Here is a 26,692-nt window from a genome sequence, read left to right as displayed (position 1 = left end):
CATGAAGGGGTCAAGGTCAGAAAGACTAGAATCTACATGCAACATCCCTTTCCCCACCAAAAATCTAATATTGACAGGACCAAGAGAAAGAAATGTCTGCGAGCGCTGCAGAAAGAAGACTTATGTTAAAATGATATCATATAATAATGATGTTTAGGTTTCATTGCAAAAAAAAAAAAGGTTTTTTAAGTTGATTGGAGTTAGTTGAAGGTTTTTTAAAGGGGGGGTGAAACACTCATTTTCAGTCAATCTCATGCCAGTCTTGAGTACCTATAGAGTAGTATTGCATCTTTCATATCTCCGAAAAGTATTTAGTATTATTATATTTATAAAAGAAAGATACGCTGTACAGAGTCTTTCCGAAAAAAGCAGAGCGGCTGGGGGCGGAGCTAAAGAATGACGAGCGTGCGGAGCTATTGTGTTGAGCTATGCATGTTTACATAGAAAAACAATGGAATCGATAGCTAACAACACAGACATTTGAAGCATTTTTACTCACCACCTGCTACCAACACACAACCGTGAATCTTAATCGCTGGCATTAGACGAGCTACAAATCCGGAGTTGAACTGTACCTTGTTAATAAACCATCATCGCCGAAATTCAGGGAACAAACACACACTTGCACAACTCCGTTGCTGCTCCGGAAAAACAAACTCCATCCACTGTCCCATTAACGCTGGGTTCTTTGGGAAGCTGTGCAGGGTTGTCTTGCGTTGACAACCAAAAACACACTTCTTTGGTGACATTGTTGATTTTGTGAAGTTCTGTGACTACAGCACAGCCGGCTGTGCTCTCGCGCGCCCTTCCAGGAGCAGAGCCCGTACAAGGACATTCCGCCCCATCTGTTGTGACATATACCCATACTCGAAAAAAACTTTCAGAAACTTATGAGAAACCGGAAGGGGTATTTTTGGCACATAAATCAGTCATCCCAATTTTTTTTGGGAAACTTTGTCCATGTTTAGGATGGGAATCCAAGTCTTTAACAGTGTAAAAAGCTCAGTATGCATGAAACAGCGCCCCCCCCCCCTCCCTTAAAGTTGGATTATGAAAATGCCATTACTTCAATTTAATGCACACTTGCAGTTTTTTTTTTATTATAATTATTATTATTTTTAAATTTACTTTTTATTTCCAGTGTGCAGTCATAAGCAACAACAGCAGCAAAACTGTGGTGATACACCCAAAAATCATAATTTACTTACCCTCAAGTTTATTGAATTTCTTTTTTCTGCTGCACACAAAATAACATATTTTCAAGAATATGGGTAAGCACATTGTGCATGGTAACCATGGTATTTTTTTCCCATACTATGGAAGTCAATAGGGCCCATCAACTGTTCGGTTACCCATTTTCTTCAAAACATGTTTTGTGCTCAGCAGAAGAAAGAAATCCATACAGGTTTAGAACAACTTGTGTGCGAGTAAATGATGATAATGTTAATTTTTGGGTGAACTACCCCTTTAAATATTAAATATGAATAAAATATTATTAATGCTACAGGCTGAATATTTATTGACCTCTTCGTTGCAGGAAGTCTTTGTCTCTTGTGTGTCCAAGGAAAACAGTTTCTCAGTCAGCTCCACCTTCAGGTCACTGTCCACTGGGGTGTAGTAATCTCCGGGGCTGCTGGGCTGTTCAATATATACACGATACGCATTGAAGACATACTGTACAGTGATCAGACATCAAATTCTTATGTAAACAAAAATTCATGAGGATAAGAAGATTTAGTATTTCAGTTTACCGTGGAGCAGCTGCTTAGGCTGGGAGTTGCACTACTGGGAGGCGGAGCTTGGGGCACAGAGAAAGTGGTGGCCATCTTGGGCATGTCTCCAGTATAGCTCGGCTTGTGGCCTTCATGAATAGTGTGAGAAACAGGAGGAGCAACAGAAGACACTTTGCTGTACATTGGATGCTCCTCATACTGGGGCTGACCTGAAGAAAAGAATAATGAATTGTGCAGATAAAGATTTGTATTGTAGGTAGTCAGATATTGCATAAAATAAGCAATAGACCAATACATCAGATGGGGTGATTAACTAGAATTTTTTTTTGTTTGTTTGTTTTTTGGCCAATTTGAGATTATACTAGTTGATAACCCTGCACCTACTTGACTTATTAACAAAGGTTATAGATGTGTCAATCTAAAAAAAAAAAATGAAATTAATAATAGGAAAATAAAAATTATTTAATTAGATAATTATTGTCAGGACAGTTAGACCATTTCCCTTCAAATGATCATTATTTTTAACTGTATTTTTTTTAATAAAAAAGAAATTACTCTAAATACAATACAAAATTAGTATAATGCCAAAAATTTGCCAAATGGCCAAATGTTTTTCTTTGTAAAATATGTGTTTATATATTTATTAGTAATTAATCATTATTTATGAATTATTCGATTATGTGGTCAGTCAGATTTTTTTGATGTCAACGTTTAAATGTTGTCTCTTATGCTTACCAAGGTTGCATTTATTTGATCAAAATATACAGTAAAACAGCAATAATGTGAATTATTACAATTTAAAAGAACTGTATTCTATTTTAATACGTTTTGAAATGTATTTATTCCTGTGATGCAAATCTGAATATTCAGCATCATTACTCCAGTCACGTGATCCTTCAAGAAATCATTCTAATATGCCAATTTTCTGCTCAATAAATATTTATTATTATTATTAATGTTAAAAACAGTTGTGTAAACAAAGTTCAAAATAAAGATATTTATATTGAAAAATATTTATATCCGTTCATGACACTTTTGATCAATTTAATGCAGAATAAAAGTATTCATTTCCTCAAAATAACCTTTTTATTATTATTATTATTATTATTATTATTATTTTACTTTGGGAAAATAAATAAATACAAATATGAAACAAACTTATTTTTTAAAATATTCAGCTGTTGTGTACATCTAACTGGCTTACTTCCATTCTGTTCCCTAGATATTGGTACCTCTGGAAATCCCATATCATATTCAAAAATGAATACTGTTCTCACCAAAGTCAAGAGAGATGATGGTGTCACCAGGTGTAGGTGCCAGCTGGGTGAGATCTTCAGGCTCCTCTTTGAGATTGGTGAAGAGCGCTTCACCTGGATCACTGGCCAGGGCTCTTTTGTTTGGACTGAAGAAACTGTTTAAGTTGTGAGGCTTGAACAGAGACTCAGTCTGGTCCATAGAGAAGATCATGGATTTCTCCTCAACGTCACTATGAAAAGAGAGCCCAATGGAAGGTCGATGGCTTCTTGTGTCACCATACATGCAACATTGTAGTGTAACAGTAAAGTTAAGTGAGAAAGGGGGAGTTTTGTGAACATTCTCCTTTTGTGTTCCACAGAAAAAAATATTTCATAGTTTTAATTTTTGGGTGAACCATCCTTTTAAGTTGTATTTTTTGTCTTTAATTGGATTACTAGCGTCGAGCAGAGAACAGAAAGTGCAGATACAGTACAAACACATCACAAGCTTTGTCACCTTTCTTTTTTTTTGCCTTACCTCAGCACGTAGTTCACACACACAATGCACTGGGGCTGGGAGTTGCGACTGTTGTAGATGACAGTACCCTGGGTCTCCACCCACACATAGCCCCCATTCTTAGCCAACATCCTGTACTGACTACTCACTGCCTGGCCTTTAGCGCACACTAGAGAGGAAAGAGCAGAAAATAACATAAAAGCCATCTTGAGAACACATACATGTTTTTAAATCGACTTTTGTACTGAAGTTTTGATTAAACGGCCAGTCCAAATGCTTTCTCAGAGATCTCCAAATGCATGTCTAATGACTAGGAGGGTTTTGGGTAGCTATAACAAACTGGGACAGACAGCCAGACCCAAAGGAAAGCTAACATGGTTTAGCTCCCCAATACTTGAGCGAGCTCTTAACATATTCTACTCCATCACGTCTACTGCGGTCTCAAAATTCTGGCCAGTTGATCATACCGAGAATATCCAAATCAACTGCAGGCGGTCGATCCTTTTCCTATTTAGCACCTAAACTCTGGAACAGTCTTCCTAACATTGTTCGGGAAGCAGACACACTCTGTCAGTTTAAATCTAGACTAAAAACACATCTCTTTACTGTGGCATAGACATAAAACACTTTTTCAATGAAATGATTGTTAGGCTGCATTAACTAGGTCAGCCGGAACCGGGAACACTTCCCATAACACCTGATGTACTAGTTACATCATCAGAAGAATGGCATCTACGCTAATGATAGTCTCTCTGTTTTATCCCGAGGTTTACTGCAGTCAGCTGGATCCGGGCTGTATCCAGTTCAGATGGTGGACCTGCGCCCAGAGAAGACCAACACAGGACCCCGAAGTGTCTGGGAGACCGTGATTAGACTCCCCCTGAAACTGCCTCATCGACACGGCATCTCAATAAACCCGTCTCCAGCGTGTTGCCTCCGATCATTCGAATATTGCACTTTAATAATTATTTAATCAACATCATCCTCAATAAACCCGTCTCCAGCATGTTGCCCCCGGTCCCTCGAATATTCTGATCTATTATGACCTCCGAGCTGTAAAACTGCCAGAATAATAATAATAACACGCTGTTTGTTAATTGGCCAGAGGAGAACTGGCACCCCGACTGAGCCTGGGACAGACAGCCAGACCCAAAGGAAAGCTAACATAAGCAACAGGACAAACAGAGAGACGCAGACAATGAGGGATTGCTGATCTGAGTTTTGACAGTCTGTCTCCATGGCACGTTCGCCCTGGACTCGGTCCAGATCTGCCGTGGGAAAGCAGTGGTTTCGAGTCATTCGGTTCATTCCTGGCCTGTGCTTGCACTGTACAAAGCCTTGCGACTTCATAAATGCGGTTGGAAAGGAAGTCATAGAAAGATGTAGGTTCTAAGAACAGGCAAGTGTCCTTGAGTCAACAAGCTGTGAATCCCCCCCCCCCCCCCCCACACACACACACACTCTAAAACCGTTTACTATGATTTACTCAATTTTTTTGGTGAAACATTTTTACACTAATAAAATTGAGTAAATTTTAAAGCAGTGAAATCAATTACATACACCATATGAGCTGAGCAAATGCAAGTAAAAAAATGAAGTAGATCTGTGTAACTTTGGTACATTTACAAAAAAACTGGAGGAAAAACATTTAAAAACAATATTTAAGAGTCAAATTAACTGTTTTTATTTATGCGTAATATTAACTCTTATAGTATAACTTTAATTTCCCCTAAACCTTTGTAAAATACTCCACACAACCACACTTATACATGACAATGGCCTTTATTGTCGATGAGTAAAGCAATACAGCATATATTACAGTTTTGACATGTATACAATATTTTACAACATATTTACAACATTAAAACTCATGTAACAAACATTTTAGAAGTAAATATTAAACCTTTAAAAGTAATTCAAGTGTAATCAACCCGTCTGTTATCCAATTTCCACCGTATTAGCGCCGTTTCTCGAGCATGAGATGGACTCGCGCTCTGCGGGTGGACTTTGAACTTCAGACCGCCGTCCAGCGTTTCACTCGTAGCTCAAAGATGCTGCAACGTGCCTGAAACCTGCCAATAAACAAACAGTGCACAGTTTTAACAAATGTTATCATCCAAATTAATTAATATCATTATCTTAAGGAATAAAGTTGTGTGTTTTGAGCAAGGCAGTTACACCAGGGGCTTCAAAGACAGATGCAGCACTCGTTTACTCACATTAAATAAAAAAAATTTAAGCTCAGTAATGATTTTATAGATAAAATAAAACACAAACCTGAATTTCACAGAGGAAATGTTCCAATTCTGCGACGCTGAGATGAAGAACAGAATTCAAACAGCCTGCGGGTGCGCTCAATCAACCGTCGAGCCGTCATCACTTCAAGGGGTGGGGGAGGGGTGCAGTGTTATAATCAAGTAAACTTATTAAATTTCTTCAGCGCGTGTTAAATATTAATAATCTTGATTTGAATTAAGTTATATTTGTGGTTCGTGAAACAGATCGATTTAATTCTCCTTTCTCAAATATTTTGATAGAAATTTCACAAATATCTTAAGTATATTCGAAATAAATAATTGGTTATCCGAACACTAAATTCTTTTAGTGAAAAAACTTAAATATAACTCTAAATTTGAGACAAAATTGACTGTTGGATTTTTAGTCAATTATTTTGATATGTTCAACTCAAAACATCAAATAAATGATATTTAGAAATTGTATTAAGTTAATAAAGTTAATTATTACTGTGATATTTACTAAGCCACTGAATTATTTTTTAGAGTGCAACGGCCCCACTAAATAAGTCATACATCTAACAATTTAAAACGTTCTCATATATATTCCTTCCCACTGAGTTGTTAAAAATCTTTCATGTCTTATGCATATTGTTTAAAAAATATAGGAAAGATATTTTGCAATATCGTTTTTTTAAATGTTTTTTAAATAAGTCTCTTCTGCTCACCAAGGTTGCATTTATTTGATCAAAAATACAGTAAAATACAGTGAAATATTACAATTCAAAATAACTGTTGTCCATGTTAATATATTTTGAAATGTAATTTAATTTGTGATATCAAAACTGAATTTTCAGCATCGTTACTCCAATGATCTTCAATCATTCTAATATGCTGATTTGGTGCTCAAGAAACATTTCTTATTATTATCAATGTTGAAAACAGTTGTGTTGCTTAATATTTTTTTCAGGATTCTTTAAAGAATAGAAAGGTCAAAATAACAGAATTTATTTGAAATAGAAATCTTTTGTAACATTAATATTTACTGTCACTTTTGATCAATTAATGATAATCACTGAATAGTATTAACTAAATAAAATGCTTACTGACCCCAAATGTTTTCACAGTACTGTACATGCTTGTTATTTTAATTTATCAATCAATATATGTTACTTAAAGAGCAGGTACATAATGCCTACAAAAGTCATTCCTGCCAAGCATTCACAATCACTAACTATACACTTTAAATGCTCAAAATAATTAATTGGTTTGAGAAGGACACACTTATATTAAACAAATTAGTTCAGTTAAATGAACTGTTATGAGTATTTAGAACTTTCTTTTTCTTTTGAGTTCACAGCACTGGCATATTTCAAGTAAACTGAACCGTTTCATTGTTTTGAGTTTTATGAACTCATTTCCTGATGAAACTGAGCTGAGATTTTTTATTTCCCAGCATACTTTGTCCATGGCACTCGAAAGGGATAGTAAATGCTAAAATGAAGTGTTATATAATGTTTTTTTTGTGCAAGATTAAATGGCAAGGGAGATTTAGTAGTGATTCATGTTTTGTTATGCTAATTTAGAAGAGTTTCGGTTAACCCTTAGGACCCTAAGGCTATTTTGTGGCCCTGAAGAAGTTGACATGCTCTGACATGTCTTTTTCAGTTGCTTTAAAGCATATTAATGGCTAAAGTCTAATTACACTGTATTCAGCACAAACAGGGCTACAGTAATATCTGAGCAACATGCACATAAAATTTTGCAGTTTTGAGAAAATTATGTTTATGCATAGTTTTTGAAAAATAAATAAATGTAAAGTCTCTGAAATAAAGCCATCTAACACAACATTTGTTCACAAGGCTTTTCAGAACGGGATATTGTTGCCTAGAGCTTTTTCTTCAAAACAATGTGAAAGCCATTTTGATCACTCATTCATACAAAACAATATAGTAATTTAACTTTTGTCAGTCATTTACCCTTATTGTCAGAATTAACTATAATGAATGTGAGGAGACTTAATTATTGAATGTATTGTTCGTAGCTTATTCACAAAATCACGTTTAACTTAAAAGAAGTAATCGGACTATACATTTTCTTTACATAAAGACTTTAGACCTACAGTACTGTTCAAAAGTTTTAGATCTTTTTTTATTTTTTTATTTAATAAGTCTCTTCTGCTCACCAAGGCTGGATTTATTTGATTCAAAATAGTAAAAACAGTAATATTGTGAAATGATCCTTCACAAATCATTCTAATCTGATGATTTGATTGATTGAGATCTAATATATATATTTCGGATAATATACGGATTTCAACTAAAATATCTTATACCTGTTCAATATAACTGTTTTCAACATTCATAATGATAAGAAATGTTTGTTGAGCATATATATATATATATGACTGTATATATATATATATATATGCTCAACAAACATTTCTTATCATTATGAATGTTGAAAACAGTTATATTGAACAGTTATAAGATATTTTAGTTGAAATCCGAGGGCTCAGAAAGGCCTCCATTGGCACAATGCACTTTACACTCTCAAGACCCATAAAAGGTACTAAAGACGTCCATCTCACAAAGTCCATCTCACTACAGTGGTTCTATAATAACTTTATGAATCGGCGAGAATAGTTTTTGTGCACAAAAAAAACCCCTAAATAACGACTTATATTGTGATCACGTGATTTCAGCAGTTTGGCGGTTTGATCCGAATCATGATTCGACTCGCTGATTCATAATGCTTCGAAGCTTCATGATGCATTGTTTTGAAATCGGTCATCACTATGGAAGTCGTTATTTCATTTTTTTTGCGCACAAAAACTATTCTCGTTGATTCATAAAGTTATTGTAGAACCACTGTAGTGAGATGGACTTTGTAACGACGTCTTTAGTACCTTTTAAGGGTCTTGAGAGTGTAAAGTGCCATTGTGCCAATGGAGGCCTTTCTGAGCCATCAGATTACAACTAAAATATCTTCATTTGAGTTCCGAAGATGAACGGAGGTCTTACGGGTGTCGAACGACATGAGGGTAAGTAATTAATGACAGAATTTTCATTTTTGGGTGAACTAACCCTTTAATTGCTATCAAAATGCATGTGTTACTAACTAGATAGGAGAAATTAACATGCATGAGTTCTACAAACTCAAAACTTGATAGTTCTGCTTGCTTAAAATACAACTGTAAACATGCCTTGTTGCTCTGTATAATCACAAGTTGTACAAGTTGACTGATCCTTGTGCATTGTGTAGTGCAGAACATGCACTGTAAACTCAAATAAGTTGGGCTAAATGTAAACTTAAATTTCTTGAGTTAGCCCAACTTATTCAGGTTTACAGTGCATGTTCTGCACTACACATTGCACAAGGATCAGTCAACTTGTACAACTTGTACAACTTGTGATTATACAGAGTAACAAGGCATGTGTACAGTTTCTAGACTAATTTGTTACAGTGTCGAATTGAAACATTTGTATTTAGATTAAATTAGGTTCATTTACAAAAAATTTTTACTCTTCATTTTAATAATTTTTGGTTAGTCATTTTTTTGTTGTTAAAAAAAGGTTTTTTTTTTTTTTAAGGCATTTAAAGGCAAACATGTACAGTGGAGATGCAACCCGAGGCAAATTTTGTGATGACGAAATCAGAGCAAAGTTACTCAGTGAATGGGAGTGAATAACAGAACCTTCACCCCTGTATGAAGAGTGCTTCTGAATGTATATACATTTCCTTTCTCAGAAGTATAAAATCTATATGTATGACTGTTTCTTCATGTATGGGAATGCTTTTTTCTTGTCGTTTGATAAATGGAAGCTCTTAGAAAGTTCAAGTGATGAAAATGAGCACTGGTACATGAGAAAAGAAAGAGATAAATTCACAAATGCAGTCACGAGGCAGCCCCACTCTCTTCTTCTCAAGCCTAATCCAGATCAACACCCCCCCCCCCCCCCTCATCTACACACTTTGAAAAGACTCTAATTACAGGTTAACGTCACGGTGGACAGAAGCCACTCCACATCCAGCATCTGATTAGGGAGCAATCTGGGACACCTGGCCAGATTGAGGAGCACTGAAGCTGCCTACTGCTGCGTTCTTATCTCCTCTGTCACTCCTAATGGGGTTCAAGATGTCCTAATGGCTGCTCCGGTCATCCTTAATAGAGCCAATCCAATAAGGCTCTTTTGAATCGTATTCATAACTCAAACATGTATGCGAAATGCAATTTGTCTGAAATGCAATTTGACTCGGGGGGGCTGACGATCTCAGTATATATCTTGTCGTTTGCTTTGTGTGGACAGTCCGTGTTTGTGAACGTTAACAGATATTAGGTTTCACCTCTGCTTAGCAAGAAAGAGAGAGATAAATGAAAGCTTAAAAGGCAATTAGGTGCAGGCAGTAGGTTGAAGCTAAAAAGGCGAAAGATGAGTAACAGTGGCTGATGTATATATCAGTGGCAAGTGGTGACTTTAACTGGGTATGCTAGGTGTGCGTCATGTCAAAAATGCACCATAAGTTAGATGGGTTGCACGTTCGCTTTATACTGTTGAGCTAGGGCTGTAACGATTTGACCAAAAATAAAAAACTCGATTAATTGAACATTTTACCATTAATGAACGATTATTTTGCTCTTTTTTTCTACTATTAAAAGGTGGATTTTTTTTCCTAATGAAAAATTGCATTTCTTTGTGATTTTAAAACACTTGAAGGAAACGGTTCTCTTTCAGCAGTTATTGTCTATGGGGCAGATTTCTGTTTGTTGTACATCAGATACAGATACATTAACACAGTAGGTCTACATTACATTTATTTGAAGGCATTAATGAGAGAGTGATTGTGTGTGTGAATTACTCATACCGTCTCTATTCATTATGAAGCTGTGGTTTGTACTTACTTCAAAGGTATTAAAATATATGCCTATAACGGTTGAGTTTCTAAGCTACTTTAGTGACTTTACTTTAGTCACAGGACATCGTTGACACTGCGTTTCTGTGCTCTCTGCGCGCAATCTTCACGTGATGTGCGAGCTTATGTCTGAGTGTTCGTGTGTCACAATATATCAGGCATTAGTTCAACATAACACACATCTGATGGACTAAACTCGCTTTAATGTTCAAACTGGCAGGGCTTAAAACATATACAAATGACAAAGCTTTGTGAGGACGCAGGTGAAAGAGGTCTGCCTTCAGGGCGCGCGCGCGGTCAGACATGCGACATGGCTCGGCTCTCTGTGTCACACAGAAAAACGCTGAGCACTGAACGGATCCGTATTGTTGTTTTTGAATAGTGCACAATCGATTTAAATGTTGAAACTAGCAAGCCTTTAAACGCATTTACTTGACAAACTTTATGAGCATGAAAGTGAAAGCGATCTGGCTTCGTGGCTTGCGCGCGCCGTCTGTGTGTGTGTGTGTGTGTGTGTGTTCGTGGCAGAGCGTATAGGCTATAAGAACGGCGATTAACTGACCTGTATATAAACTGTGTAAAACATGCAGTTACTATAGTGAATCTGAGCATCTATAAACACAGATAACTGCTCCTGCATCTCTCTGTGTGCCTGCAAACTGCACTTGATGTGACTGACGGGGCGGAGTCACGTGAAAGCCGAAATAACCGTCATGGGAAAAATACGTCGGTTAGAGGTTCTGAATGTCGGTTTCGGTTAATCGTACAGCCCTATGTTGAGCTGCTGTTGAGTTGTGTTTGAGTTGGGTCAGGCACGACACGTGAAAGGGACAAAATATGCTGTATTTTTGTTATTCCGCTAGATGGCACTAATGTCGGAGAAATTACACGGCGCATCTAAATCAGAGACGACAAATAAGAAACGGTGTCAGTATGAAAATCAAAATTAGTAACCGATTATAAATAAAATAAGTAAAATAAAATTAGAATAAATATAAGAATAATAAAAATAGAAATATTCTTTAAAAATAGGTTGAAATAATGCAAATTGATGACTTTAACAGATGACTATCGATTAACAGCCTCTTATAGTTACAGGTCTGCTTACAGTAGGTCTGTCTTTAACAGTTTTTAAGTTTTCATCAAAAATACATTTCCTTATGGAGAAAACAAAATACTATGAAAATATTTTTCAAGTTATGACTTTTTTCCCCACTTGATTTAGTCTATTTAGTTTTGTATTAAATACAATGTGATTTTTGTTAATTGAGAAGATCTGGCAGTAGAAGCACATTTTTCAGGTTGGGCGAGCGATCCTCGGACAACTTACCGCACTCATGAAATTCCCCATATGCCAGCAAACCAATGAGAACGCGGGACAATAATGACGATACATAACAGCATAGGCGCCAAAGCTCTTATCCGGAACTATCAGTGAGTGGCAGATTTGAAGAAAATTACCGTTGTTTGGCAAATAAATAAATGATGGACACATCATTTACTAACCTTTGTTACATCGCATTACTAACCTTTAATCATGTAAGCTTTATGGTACACCCCAAACAAGGGAATTTATAGTAATTTATAGTGTTAATATTAATTAGCGAGTCCATGGTATGCAGATAATTTACAGCTTACAAGCCCCTGGTATATAAACTATATTGCAAAAAGTTTTGGGATACCTGCCTTTACATGCACATGAACTTTAATGCCATCCCATTCTTTATCCGTAGAGTTTAATATGGAGTTGGCCCACCATTTGCAGATATAACAGCTTCAACTCTTATGGGAAGGCTTTCCACAAGGTTTAGGAGTGTGTTTATGGGAATTTTTTACCATTCTTCTAGAAGCGCATTTGTGAGGTCAGGCACTGATGTTGGACGAGAAGGCCTGGCTCACAGTCTCCGCTCTTATTCATTTAGTCATTTAGCAGACGCTTTTATCCAAAGCGACTTACAAATGAGGGCAATAGAAGCAGCTAGAGTAGTCCAAGGGCAACAATATCAACAATATGCAAGTGCTGTAACAAGTCTCAGTTAATCTAGCACAGAACAGAATTTTATTCATCCCAAATGTGTTCTATCGGGTTGAGGTCAGGACTCTGTGCAGGCCAGTCAAGTTCCTCCACACCAAACTCGCTCATACATCATACATGTCTTTATGGACCTTGCTTTGTTGGAACAGGAAGGGACCATCCCCAAACTGTTCCCACAAAGTTGGGAACATGAAATTGTCCAAAATGTTTTGGCATGCTGAAGCGTTAAGAGTTCCTTGAACTAAGGGGCCAAGCCCCTTCAGTGTCACATGATCCTTCAGAAATCATTCTAATATCCGATTTGCTGCTCAAGAAACATTTCATTTTATAATCAATATTGAAAAACTTTGTGCTGCTTTATATTTTTGTGTAAACTGTGATAAAATAGAAAGTTCAAAAGAATAGCATTTAGAATAGAGATCTAATGTAGAATAGAAACAGGCGCGCAGCCATCTTTAGAATTTTGTGTTAGAACTTTCTGTGGCATCGCTGTCGAAGAGTAATTAGCTGGTTAAGTGGATTCACTCATTAGAGTTAATGAAAGTTATCATGAGCATTGACATGTTTGAAGCGGAAGTCAAATATCAGCAGACAAGGAAGATTTTTTAAAAAAGTGGTTCATTCATAACTCTGTGGGATCTTACCTTTATGCTATTAAAATACAAGCTGGAAGACAGAACACAACGAGCGCAGTACTGAAAAGGGGCGGAGCTACATGCGGTCTATAAATGTCTTTACTGTCACTTTTGATCAATTCAATGTATTCTTATTTTAAATAAATACCTTATGAATGTGCAAACCAATTGACAAGCAAAGAGCATTACTGATTGGCTAAAAAGTGTGGGTTACTGTTAAAAAAAAGTTTTTAACAGAGACAGGTATGATATCTCACCTACTTCGGTGAGATCTGTCATGTAGTAGAGACATTTTATGCTTGGTATTCTCAATAAATAGTTTTTCAACAAAAAGTTTAATTATACAATGGACAATTAATAGGATTCAGAGCGTTATGAAACCACTGGGGAAAAGAGGTCAATAGCTTTATGCATTCAGAGCGATATAGAGAGAGCAAATGTGTACTTGCATGTATAGGCACATGTGTAAGTACTGTACATATATAGACATGTTGCTGTGAAGTTGTAGATATCATATAGCAGTTACACGCTGAGTGGTTTAATGCTGGCTTGTTCTGTGTTGAAACAGTAAACCTTGGGAACGCAAGCCTCGCCACCTAGGCTGACCTGATCTCTTGCTCAGAATCTCTTGCTTTCTAACCACACTCTCTAATCCTCTTCCCTGGTTCGCTCACATGGCATCATTTGATGCATGCAATGGTAAGGCGAAGTTAGGAGTGTGCGTGTTGTGTAGCAGTCATAAGATTATGCATGTGAATGTGATTTGCTTTTCTTAAATGTGTTCAATTATATCCCAATAACACCTACTTGAAGTGTGAAAGAGATACAAGTGTCTAGTTTTCTTGACACATGACTCTTACACAAGCAAAGAGCTGAAGGGGGAAATTAATGACACATACGGTTCTGGTGGCTTTTGGTGACGTTGTCGGAGTCCAGAGCGTGGTAGAATTCATATGCAGATCGACCGAGAAGATCTTCAGGACTGTAACCCATCAACTCAGTAACTCTATAAAATCGAGATGAAATAAACATTAAGACACACATTAAAACACACACACGCACACACACACACACACACACAGAATTGTTCTAAAGCTCCCAGCTATTTTCTTTGATCTGCACAAGCTTAGTATTTTTTAAGCCAATTTAATAAATGATCCATTTCATGTGATTTCTTCAGCTGATATCAAGAACTGTTTTTAGAGAGCTTGTGTTTTCTGAGGGTGAATTTGAATTTATGAGAAATCACACACACCGATCAGGCATAACATTATGATATGAGGTGAAGTGAACAACACGGATTATCTCTTCATCACGGCAACGGTTAGTGGGTGGTATATATTAGGCAGCAAGTAAACATTTTGTCCTCAAAGTTGATGTGTTAGAAGCAGGAAAATAGGCAAGCGTAAGGATTTTGAGGATGATAAGGAATTTGACAAGGGCAAAATTGTGATGGCTAGACCAGTGGCTGTCCTGGAGGCACCCTAGCCCTGCACATTTTGTATGTCTCCATTATCAGACACACCCAATTTCGTTCTTGCGGTCTCTACTAACGAGCTGATGAGTTGAATCAGGAGTGATAAATGAGGGAGACACAAAATATGCAGGGCTGGGGTGCCTCCAGGACAGGTTTGAAAACCACTGGTCTAGACGACTGGGTCAGAGCATCTCCAAAACTACAGTTCTTGTGGGGTGTTCCTGGTCTGCAGTGGTCAGTATCTATCAAAAGTGGTCCAAGGAAGGAACAGTGGTGAACCGGTGACAGGGTCATGGGCGGCCAAGGGTCATTGATGCATGTGGGGAGGCCCGTGTGTTCCGATCAAACAGACAAGCTACTGTAGCTCAAATTGCTCAAGAAGTTAATGCTGGTTCTGATAGAAAGGTGTCAGAATACATTGCAGTTTGTTGCGTATGGGGCTGCATAGCCGCAGACCAGTCAGAGTGCCCATGCTAACCCCTGTCCACCGCCGAAAGCGCCAAAAGTGGGCATGTGAGCATCAGAACTGGACCACGGAGCAATGGAAGAAGTGGCCTAGTCTGATGATTCACGTTTTCCTTTACATCACATGGATGGCCAGGTGCATGTGCGTTGCTTACCTGGGGAACACATGACACCAAGATGCACTATGGGAAGTAGGCAAGCTGGCGAAGGCAGTGTGATGCTTTGGGCAATGTTCTGCTGGGAAGCCTTGGGTCCTGCCATCCATGTGGATGTTACGACTACCTAAGCATTGTTGCAGACCATGTACACCCTTTCATGGAAACAGTGTTCCCTGGTGCCCGTGGCATGTTTCAGCAGGATAATGCTCCCTGCCACAAAGCAAAAATGGTTCAGGAATGGTTTGAGGAGCACAACAAGGAGTTTGAAGTGTTGACTTAGCCTCCAAATTTCCCAGATATTAATCCCATCAAGCATCTGTGGGATGTGCTGAACAAACAAGTCCGATCCATGGAGGCCCCATGTCGCAACTTACAGGACTTAAAGGATCTGCTGCTAATATCTTGGTGCCAAATACCACAGCACACATTGAGGGATCTAGTGGAGTCCATGCCTTGATGGGTCAAGGCTATTTTGGCAGCAAAAGGGAGACCAACACAATAATAGGAAAATGGTTAGGCCTGATCAGTGTATATTAAATATTTAATATATCCTTACAGTATATTAAAAGGATAATATACATATGACAGAACTGTTTATGGAGAAAATTGGCATTGAACAGCTCTGTACTTATGTTTTTTCATAACATTTTCCTCTTTATGGTTAAAGTGATTTTACTCTTTAAATCAAGAGCACAAGGCAATGTGTGATTGTGTGTAATGAATGTGACAGGAGTATTATTTAGTTTTGAAAGCGTGCGGTTAGTGTATTGAGCTGATCCTTTTACTGAAGTTACATAATGTCAGACAGCTGCAGGTCACTGACTCGGTATGCATGAGTGTGTCTGAGGGCCTCTGTTTATTAAAGAGCCCTCTATTCTCCAGTCATTGAACTAACCACCTCTGAGCTGATGAGGCACAAAGACACACACACGCGTTTGGTTTACTATCTTTGTGGGGACTCTGCATAGGGATATATCATCCCTTTTCACTAACCCTACCCATCACAGAAAACACTCTGCATGATTTATAAGCTTGTTTCTGCATGGGGACCTCACTTTAGGTCCCCACAGTGACACAAGTCCCCATGAGTCTGTGTGCATTCAAGTTGAAGTCCCCACCAGGATCAACTCACACAATAGGGGCTGGGGTGGATCTTAGATAGTGGTTGAGAAAGAGTCTGCTCCTACATAAAAACATGTTGATCTAAGAGAGAGAGAAAAAAATGGGGGAAAAAAAGATATTTACAAGGACTTGGACTCCTCTTTCCATAGACGTGGTGCTCCAAAAATGAAATAACCATGTTTTAGACCAATCTTCTCTAAATTTGTGTGCGCTGACATCATAATAATGACCATAATTACCACTGGCTAGGTGGCTGAGTAAGTGAAATAACCCTACTTTTCTCTTATTTTCAAGGTGACATAAGTCAGAGCTCTTCTAGAAAGCAGGGAATGCTTTCAAAAGCTACTACGGAACATTTCAACATTAAAACAGGTCTCATCTGGTCTTTAATATAATGGATTATATTCTTTTTCATTTTTGTTTTCCATTTCCTTATGCAAGCTTCCCACACAAACCGGCCATTATCCAATATGTATGCAGATCAGTAATTTTTTGTGCTCTAGCGGTTAATAAACAGAACTGCATACGTCTTGCGGCAGAACATTGCAGCTGGAGCTAGTACTTCTCTCTGTTCATGTCTATGGCAAGTCACGCAGGGACTGTGCTCCTCCGCAGCGGTTCCTACCAGTCCGGTCTGAAATAGTCCCAATATAAACACTTATTATAAGTGTACCATAATGATTCAGGGTAAACCAAAAACACGGTTTGGAAAATGGATTCATGTTGTACATTCTCATTATATCATTTTTGTAAATCTTGAATACAAAAAAAGTTACGGACAGCAGCTTTAAAACAATGTGTGTTCAGATTGTGTGTCAATAATAATAATACAAAAATTCATATTTGTAGACAAAAACTTGTCTGAAATGGTTCTATCTGAAATAGTATTATTTTTAGTAGATTAATTGTCATTGAACTGGTGTTTATGCATGTTAAAACAAAGTGTCGTAAGATCTCTTAATGCCTCTCACTGCTAACTTCATTAGCAGGGAAGCAGGTTTAGCATTGTGGTCTGGCATTGTGATTATTTGGAGGGGCATTAATCACAGAAAACATGACGGCGAACACTTTGAAACTACGTGTGCACTGTTTCGGGAACAGTGGGTTCATTGTAGGAAGAGACAAGATGAAATGTTACGGTGTAAACAATGCACGTAATGTTCAGTGATACTACTGAGAGTCACATTTCCACTACGACACTGAATGCTCGGGCCTAGAGTGTCAACCGCATTTTACTTAGCCAATTAAGTGTTTTGCCTCATGCCTATTCAAATATTTGTCCTGCTGCTGCAGATGGTGACCTTTATATTTTGTCTCGTGGTACATATGGGTGTACTTTTTATTTATACATGATCATTTGTTGTAAAGAACTTCTCATCCTACCAGTGTTGTAATTGTTAACTAAAACAAATCAAATGAAAAATCCTTTTCGTTAATTAAAATAAAACTGAAATAGAATAAAATATAAAATTTAGATGAACAACCTAAAACCAAAATTAGAAATGTTACCTTGGCAACTAACTGAAATAAAATCAGTTTAAACCTAAAACCTAAAAGTGTTAGTTCACCCAAAAATGTGATTATCCCATAATTTACCCACCCTCAAGCCATCCTAAGTGTATATGACTTTCTGCTTCCAGCCAAACACAATCAGAGTTATATTAAAAATATCCTGGGTCTTCCAAGCTTTATAATGGGAGTGACTAGCTGTCATTAACAGGAATGGTGTTTATATTTAACATTCATAAGGTGAATCCAGTGTCAATTGATAATACAATTTACTCAAACTGCACATTCACTCGAAGAATGCAGGTTTGTGTGTTTGGAGTGGGGAGGTACCTGTCATCACAGTAAGTGAACTTCATGTCCATGCTGTGGCGACTCAGAAAAGCCTTGCTGTCTAGTGGTGTGTCGATGTTTGAAGGATGGGCAATGGGCTCGCACATCATGACCACACAGGTTAGCGGCGGCTCTTCAAAACCACAGAGCACTCGTGCGGGGCAGCCGTTACACACCTTCAGGTGACCTGTGCAGTGCAGGACCTAGAAGAACAACCATTATCTTTATGAGTTACAAAAAGTCTGACTCCAGGTCAGCGCTTATCGTAAAGTTCTTCACCTTCCAGCCAGCTGACTTGAGGTTGACGGTGCGCCCGCGGTTTGTGACTGTGCATTTCATTCTCATGAAGAAATCCCTCTCAGTGTTCAGCTCCTTGCCTTTCTTTCCCATGCCTGCAGATTAACAGAGAGAAAATAGTCTTAGGTTAGAAATGGGCCAAAAATTCCAGGAAAACATTCTTCTTGTGTGCATACGGAAGCTTAAACTCAACAGAAATATATTTTTTGGGGGGGGTTCTCAAATCCCCAAATATCTTACAGCACTTTCGACTTTTGATAGTATCGATTTTATACAACAACAAATGCTGTAAACTAAGACCAAACAGAATTAATATTAATGATAATAATAATAATAATAATGTTTAATTTATATAGCGCCTTTACCAAGCTCAAGGACTCTTCACCATAAATCATACAGTCATACAATCATCATATGGACAATGGACAGTGCAGAACAAGAGCAAATGCAGTTGTATAAATTGTGCACGACAACCAAATCCATAACAAAGAACACATGTAGACTGCATAGAAAGGTAGACTGTATAAGCATACAAGCACAGTGAGCAATACATGAAGTAGATACGCATTACGAGTTTTACGACTGATAATATTGGGAGAACAAATAGGTTTTGAGCTGAGATTTGAATTTATCGATAGAGGAAGTTGTCCTAAGTGTCAGCGGGAGTGAGTTCAATTTACAAGTTGAAGCAAAATATGACAGTTAATGTACGTCTTATTCTTAGCTAACAGTTTGCCATTAGACATACCCTGATGTTTGCACAAAAGTGTTAGAGTTAGTGATAAAAATCAGTCATCATTTACTCACTGTGATGTCATTCCAAACTCGTATGACTTTGGTTAATCTTCAAAACACAAGTGAAGATATTTTAATGAAACCTGTGAGGTTTCTGTCCCTCCATTAAAAGTCCAGGTAACCAAAACTTCAAAGTCTAATCATCTTCATTTATCTAGCACTTTTTACAATACAGATTGTTTCAAAGAAGCTTTACAGTGATAACAGGAAACTAATGGAAGAGAGAGATTGTTTTGGCTGTATAGCAGCACTAGAAAAAAGTTATTGTCCAGTTAAAGTAAGTTTTTGATTGATTGATTTCCCTTGTAAAAAATCCCCAGTGTTACACAACACTTTTAATGAGTTCTGGCCATTCATTTGCATGGTAACAGTTTTTTGTTGGCTTAAGAACACAAACTTTGAAATAGGCTTTGAAATAGTTCTGAAACGATACCGTTATCATCTTCGTGTAAACTTCAAAAAACGTGAATCTGCGAGAATGGGGATGTACGTGTGTGCGCATTTTACAAAATGACCACCAAATGACTTGCCGGGTGTGTAAATGAAGATCCAAAAAACGTCATATTAGCATTGTAAAACGTCTTGTGAAGAGATACGAACACTTTATATAATGACAGATATAATTTTGGCTTTTATTTACGAATCCTTTATGACCGTTTTGGATCTTCTAAATTTTGGTTATCTAACTTTCAATGAAGGAACAGAAACCGCTCAGGTTTCAATAAAATATCTTAATTTGTGTTTCGAAGATTAAACAAAGTCTTATGGGGTTGGAACTGAAGTAAATTACAGAATTTTCCTTTTTTTGATAAACTAACCCCAAGAAACAGTTTGTGTTCCACAGAAGTAAGTAAGTCATACAGGTTTGGAACGACATATGGGTGAGTAAATGATGATTGATTTTCATTTTTGGGTGAAGCATATCCATATCTATAAAACAAAGCCCATGAGTTCAGTCTTTTAAAGGGGTGGTTGCATGCGATTTCACTTTTTTAACTTTAGTTAGTGTGTAATGTTGCTGCTTGAGCATAAACAGTATCTGCAAAGTTACAGCGCTGAAAGTTCAATGCAAACAGATATTGTCTTTTAAATTTATGGCAGTTTATTGCCTACAAAAACGCCGGTTTGGACTACAACAAGCTTCTTCCCGGGTTGATGACATCATAAACCCTTGCTATGAACATAAACACTGCCCCCGCGAACACGCAACAAAGTGGGCGAGGCCACGTCGCAGTCATTAGGAAAGAGAGAGAGCTGTTGCAGAACTACAAACTACATTTGGCCATCTAATCAATCGAAGACCATTGCGTTTTTCGGAGGGATGGGATTCACAGAAGCAGGACGCAAAAGAGCCGTTCAAAGGACAGTGGAGACAGTGGTGTGGAATAAAGGTAAAATATAAGAAAAATATGGCGTTTAAAAAAAAAAAAAGAAGTATTAAGACATGTTATACTGCACCCCATAAACACAACCAAGCCTAGAAAAAAAACACGGAACCACCCCTTTAAGACAAAGTCTGAGACATCATGAAGTTTAGAGTTTCACCACTGGTCAATCGTTCATCAGCTGCTGAAAAAGAATGGTTTGGCCACGCGACAGGTGACCACCTGACCCTCTCAACAGCTCGATCAACAACTCAAACAAGGAGGAGCGACGTACTGCAAAGTTTTATCTTAGTGAAGCAGGCAAACACCTGAAATAGCACAATAAAACTTGACCTTAACAACACAAAGGAGAGAGGTTGTAAGAATCATGGAAAGAGGGGTATGAAAGTATGGTATGAGGTCAAATAAAGGAGACAGAATAAAAGGGGAAGGGGTTGTGGGTCAATGTTTTTGAAGGCATGATTGTTTTTTCTTCAAATAGCTAATCCTCTCCATGAGGCTGTGTATTTTCTTTGCATTAGGCCTTTACATACTTGTTTTGGTTTTTCTGAAAGTCTGTTTGTAGAAGAGATAAGAACATTTTGAGAGGCACATATGTTCAACTCGCTTCAGCTCCTCTTCCTCTACACCTAAAACCACTTTAGTTCCAATTAATCTTAAAGGAGAAAAGCCCATAAAAGAACCATGTGAAGTAAATTTTACACTCAGAGGTCATACGGAACTATGCTCTGATATTTTGGATGTTTTCACACTAGTACTTTTGGTTGGTAACTCGTTTGGTCTGTTTGGTTGGTGTGAATGTGGTTTTCCAAACTTGGATCAGCACCAGCGAACTGCACTCAAGTCCATTTAAAAAGGAATAAACTCACCAATAAATTGAGTAGGGAATCGAAAATTGATTCCAATTCTGGAATCAGATACCATTCAAGCACAAGACGACCCATGCACACATAAAAAACACGCACAGAAAGCCGCCTCTCATACTTTATAGTGCGCGGTACTAAACAAAGTTCTTTTCTGCATCTTTTTGCACTTGAATGGACAAATACACACAAAAATGTGTCAAAATATCTCCGTAAACAGTTAATTCCGTCTTAAGTGAACGTAAACAGTTGACAAAGAAAAAGCATGTGTAACAGTAGGCTATATTGGACCCGTGCGGCTCCTAAAGTAACAGCAGCCTAATATTCTTGCTGCCGTCTCTATAATAACCAGGGCTTGACATTAACACCCGCCAGCCCGCCAAATGTGGGTAGATTTCAGCTGTGGCAGCTAAAGGCCCGGGTATACTTCGGACATCGGAGGGCAGCACTGAGTCCTGTCATCAAAGGGACATTCGCTGGGCATGATCGGGGAAGAACTGTAGTGCATCCACCATTGCAACATAGTTTGGAAGAAACACTGAAGAATCAAAAATTCTCTCTTTTTTTTCAAGCGAGTTGTTTTTAAACCGGTCTTTGCACACTCTTCTTCGACGGCTGAACACTGTGCTCAATACTGAGCGTATTGCCACCTAGTGGACTCCTCTGTACTGCTGGCGCATGCGCTGTTGCACACGGACCGTCCACGCGGTCTCAAAATTTGGGCTGCGCGCGGACGGGGTGTGCGGCCGGCCGCGAGCCCTCAGAATGACGAAAATTACGTCATGCGTGTGGTGCACGAACACGGACGGGCGAAGTATACCCGGGCCTTAAGGTAGCCACTCCCTCTAGCCACTTTGGCGGGTTGAAAATATTTCAGCCTACAGCCAAATGAAATGCCAAGACTGTCACATCACAAAATTACAATTCAATTACAGTTCTTTATCGATTAACTTGCAGTTAGGCAGAATCACGCTGAATGACACACAACAGAAGCGTTCTCTCGCGTGCGCTCTCTCTGTCGCATGTGCGATCAGTTCTCCTTGAGCCTAAATAGTCAAATACACGCACACACAGATGTCAAAATGTCCATCGTGTGGAGTATCTTGCATGAACACATTCAATTATGGCTTAAGTGTACGTAAACAGGTGGGTAATAACTGGATATGGTGTCAGAATATTATGTCCATGCAATCAGCAGCCCAATTTAATATCTGTCTGTCATTAATGTTAATCAAACAACTATGTTAAAGCTACATTGTGTAACTTTTTTAGTTTATTCTTAGCTAAAAACACTTAGTTCTTTCAAAAATGTATGTGCTCATTAATGTATATTTACTTCTTTCAAGTAATAAAGTATTCTCGTAAGTTTATATTATGCCATTGGAACTACATACGGGTAATGGGTTCGAATGCGGGTCGCCATGTTGCCCCTCCATCTTGAAAGTACATCAGCCAAAGAGGGACATACCCGTGAATTCAAGCTTCGCCTTTCGCGTTTTAACACTCGATGGCACAGTGTCGAATGTGGATGAGGTCGAACTGGAAGCCATATTAATCTTGGACTAAATCGGCCACCGTAGGAGTTAAAACGAAATCGGAATTGAGAGGAACAGAAACTAATATTCACTGGATGGTCATTTACCTTTTAACCGCTAGATGGGGGAAAATATCACACAGTGTAGCTTTAAATAAATGTATACATGTTAAATACACCTACTGTATCTGAATTTTTACATTTGATTTACTATTGTTTTTGTAATTTGCTAATTTGCTTCTTTATTCTTTTATATAGCCAAACAAAAATAACTTCTCATATAAATTCATGAATAAATTCTCATATTAGCCTAAGCTCATATTGCCCACCCCTTGCCCACCTGCACATACCAGCTGATCTACAATGTAGTCTTGATTTGGGTGGTCACTGCATTTTAAAGTTTGAAAGTGTTTTAAATCTTCTAAATCAAGTAAAATTACTCAAAATCAAGTAATTTAAGCATGCCAAAATCAACTTTAATCATATAAAATGGAATTTCCAAACAGCAAAATTATGGCCAATGAAAATGCTGAGCGGCTAGCAACTTTGGAAAACCACTAGCCACAGTGGCTGGTGAGCAAAAGAGTTAATGTCAAACCCTGATAATAACGTTAATCAAACAACAAAAGACAAAGCTGTTTTTGACTGAATAACTTTTGTAATAATTTTTTTATGTATATTTTATTTATAAAGTGCAATGTTATTTTACATTTAATTTCAGTTTCTTGACCCAAATACCTGAACATTTTAAAACACTGTTTAAAGGTGAACTATGTAGGATTTTTGCAGTAAAATATCCAGAAACCACTAGGCCAGAGTTATATATTTTGTTCAGTTGAGTACTTAGAATATCCCAAATGTTTTAAACTATTTGTAAATCGTGAGAAAATTGCTATTTTAACCAAGGAACCGGGATGTGTGAGCTATGCGTTTGAGGGAGTCGCCTGTCGATTGCGTCATATCTGCGTCACCCTCGGTTTCCGGTTTTATTCAGTGAAACACTTTACTCTCACTGCAGTGTGAACAAGTGTCATAGCAGCCGCCGAGCGAACGTCATAACTTCCTTTTCAACACACTCAGATATATCTAATACGATAAACAGAGTTGCGTTACCTCAGACTCATGACTGGAAAAGAGGAAGTAGCGCCGGCAACCGTGTCATAATAAAAGTCCCGCCAGCGACTATGCCATAATAACAGTCCCGCTCTTCAATCGCTCCTGCGGCCTTGCTCAGCTCCACAACACTCGCTCCTGCTCTGCTTCAGACTACAGTAATGTTAATAATCGCATCCATGAACATGATTTCTGACCGAGTCCTATCCTGACTGTTTTCCACCGGCTGTGAGGTGAAGACCACATGTCCCGAAATTCTACCTCAAACGTGCCGTCATCAAACTACGCCTTTGTTTTGAACAGGCGACCTTCTAGTGGACGGAAAAGTTACATAGTGTAGCTTTAATTCAATAGTATCTTTGTTCAGTTGTATTTATTTGTGTGATTGCAATTTTGTTTAGTTGTTCTTTTTTTTACATTATTGAGTGTTTGCTTGTCTTGAAAATGCTTGAAATTTATATTCGTTATGCTAGTTGTTTTTGCTATAGTATTTTTAAACCATAGCCTTTTTGTTCATGGTATTCAGTTAAATGTTTTGCAATAAGACTTAGAATACATGTGAATGATATGAAGTTTGAAGCATGAAGTATGAAGTTTACCTTCTTGGAATCAAAATTAGGAATCGATAAGAGTCAAAATTGAATCGAATGGACTCAACAGCAGGGTTACAAAAACTGAAAATAAAATCACTACTTCATTAAATTAAAAACTAACTCAAACTATTAATAAAAACTTTAATAGTATCTTAATTATAGTAAAATTATACTGCTTGACCATATACTAAAAACTTGCCATCTTTTGGCTTAACTGACCATGTTTCTAGCTCAGTTTAACATTTTACCGTGCAGATTTTCCCATGAAAACATTGTAAAAATGCAAGAGATTTTGTCAGGGCCTGTATATAGGCTGACCTCTCCATAGCACCCCATTTACCTTCTATTTGATTGACAATTTTAAGACTGCTAGAGAACAGTCAACGGTTTTGTAAGCATATTGCGTAGTTGTGCTTGAAGTCAATTGTTTTGATAATGCAATGAAACATGCCAAATTGTGCATCATTTCTGGTCAGGACAAAGAAATTATGAACACAAGCAAAAACAAGACAGAACCAACTAAATATTAATAACTCATTATGTTGTAGTCATTCAATGTATTCTTTTTCCTGAGCTTTTTCTTTGCATTTTTGCATAGTAAAATAAAACCTGTTGCTGTAATGTTTTTGCCAACTAATTTAGTAAGTTTAGTGTTTTGATCTTAACTCATATTTTCCTTGTATTTGAATTGCTGAAATCAAACTTGTACACTACTGTACATACAGCAGGATTTGAAACTAGTGAGGCTGAATAAACAAAAGTGACATACCAGCTTTGAGGCTGAGGTTCTCGCGGATCTCTTCATGGTCACAGGGGTGAGTGAAATCAAAAATGCTGTGCCCTGTTAGTTCCACCTACAAAAGAAAGACATGCAGATACTGTAATTTTTTTCAACGTTGACATGGGTGAATCTCATAAAACCTCTCATTATATAAATCACTACAGTTCAAAAGCTGGGGTCAGTAAGATTTTTATTTGAAAGAAAGTAAGTAATTTGAAAGGAAATATTAAAGTGATCAAAAGTGACAAAGACTTTTATAATGCTTTTATAAATATTACTTTTTACAAGATATGTTTCTTGATCCCCAAATTATAATGATTTGATGATACATGAACAATATTTCTGTGTTTACTGTATTTTGTTTATCAAATAAATGCAGTCTTGGTGAGCATAAGACATTTCATAAACAATAAAAAAAATATTAACGACCCCAAACCTCTGATCGGCAGTTTATACAACATGAATTATATTTTACACTAAGAAAATTAAGCCTACTTTAGACTCTATATGATTAATTATTTGATTATTTTTAAATTACCCCTTGTCCCAAAATACCCAATATCTTAACATTTCTTGTAATTCCCATTATGTTCCTATTATAATAAAGTAAATGTTTTATATTATAACAGTAAAAATGCTGTAATACAATGGCTTATTTAAGATTAAATTAACCTGTTAAACAAATACTGCCATAATGTATAATTTTTTTACATAATACACCATTTTCGATTTTAAAGTACTGAGAATTTTCAGTTTTACTTAATGTAAATTTATTTTTTTTTGTTAAATTATGTGGTGAAATATGACCTTTATATGTTCTTGACAAGTTTTGTTAGATCCACAAACATTAAATGGATTTTTGATCTTTATTATAATTTAAATGTATCTGATAAATAGATAAGCCATATTTCTACAAAACAGCAGCCATGTGTAAGGAAGCAATTGGCAGCTAGGAGATAGGCCAGGG

At 37.4% G+C, this 26,692-nt stretch overlaps 1 protein-coding gene across 1 annotated transcript in view; it reads right to left on the bottom strand.

The window, feature by feature from the left end:
- The window catches only part of epas1b (endothelial PAS domain protein 1b), a 63,482-nt gene that overhangs the window by 4,960 nt on the left and 31,830 nt on the right, over positions 1-26,692 (bottom strand). The window contains exons 4-11 of the mRNA XM_079842792.1: positions 25,714-25,798; positions 18,644-18,756; positions 18,365-18,567; positions 14,203-14,309; positions 3,507-3,654; positions 3,011-3,219; positions 1,752-1,942; positions 1,525-1,638 (exon numbers count right to left, since the gene is read on the bottom strand). Of these exons, the coding sequence (XP_079698918.1) occupies positions 1,525-1,638; positions 1,752-1,942; positions 3,011-3,219; positions 3,507-3,654; positions 14,203-14,309; positions 18,365-18,567; positions 18,644-18,756; positions 25,714-25,798 (1,170 nt within the window). The remainder of the gene's footprint in view (positions 1-1,524; positions 1,639-1,751; positions 1,943-3,010; positions 3,220-3,506; positions 3,655-14,202; positions 14,310-18,364; positions 18,568-18,643; positions 18,757-25,713; positions 25,799-26,692) is intronic.

Source organism: Gobio gobio (genome assembly GCF_949357685.1).
Source record: "Gobio gobio genome assembly, chromosome: 18".
NCBI classification, from domain to species: domain Eukaryota; kingdom Metazoa; phylum Chordata; class Actinopteri; order Cypriniformes; family Gobionidae; genus Gobio; species Gobio gobio.
The sequence above is the reverse complement of the archived record's forward strand: the minus strand, read 5'-3'. Positions and strand labels throughout refer to the sequence as shown.